Genomic DNA, 284 nt, shown 5'->3' with positions numbered 1-284 from the left:
GCCAGACCCCTCGGAACGATGATCCCCCTAAAGCCACCCCGGCCCCCCAGGGCTTTGACACCCCCACAGAGCCACCCGGACCCTACGGGGGGGCTTCGAGTCCACTCCCTGTTGTTACCTGACCCTATGGGGCTTTGTCCCCTGTTCCCAGAGCTGCTGTCACCTCCTCTCTCAGAACCCCTGAACTCCCTACAGGGCCCCCCGTCCCCGGCGCTCACCTGGGATTTGGCGGGGCTGAGCCCCTCGTGCCGGGGGGAGCCCGCGGGGGACGCGGGCCGGGGGAG

The 284-nt window shown here is 69.7% G+C and overlaps 1 protein-coding gene across 1 annotated transcript in view; it reads left to right on the top strand.

The window, feature by feature from the left end:
• PDK2 (pyruvate dehydrogenase kinase 2) overlaps positions 1-122 on the top strand; it is a 6082-nt gene extending 5960 nt beyond the window's left edge. The window contains exon 8 of the mRNA XM_017740492.1: positions 6-122. Within this exon, the coding sequence (XP_017595981.1) occupies positions 6-122 (117 nt within the window). The remainder of the gene's footprint in view (positions 1-5) is intronic.
• The last annotated feature ends 162 nt before the right edge of the window (positions 123-284 follow it).

Source organism: Corvus brachyrhynchos, unplaced genomic scaffold (genome assembly GCF_000691975.1).
Source record: "Corvus brachyrhynchos isolate BGI_N302 unplaced genomic scaffold, ASM69197v1 scaffold47, whole genome shotgun sequence".
In the NCBI taxonomy this organism is placed as follows: Eukaryota; Metazoa; Chordata; class Aves; order Passeriformes; family Corvidae; genus Corvus; species Corvus brachyrhynchos.
The sequence above is the reverse complement of the archived record's forward strand: the minus strand, read 5'-3'. Positions and strand labels throughout refer to the sequence as shown.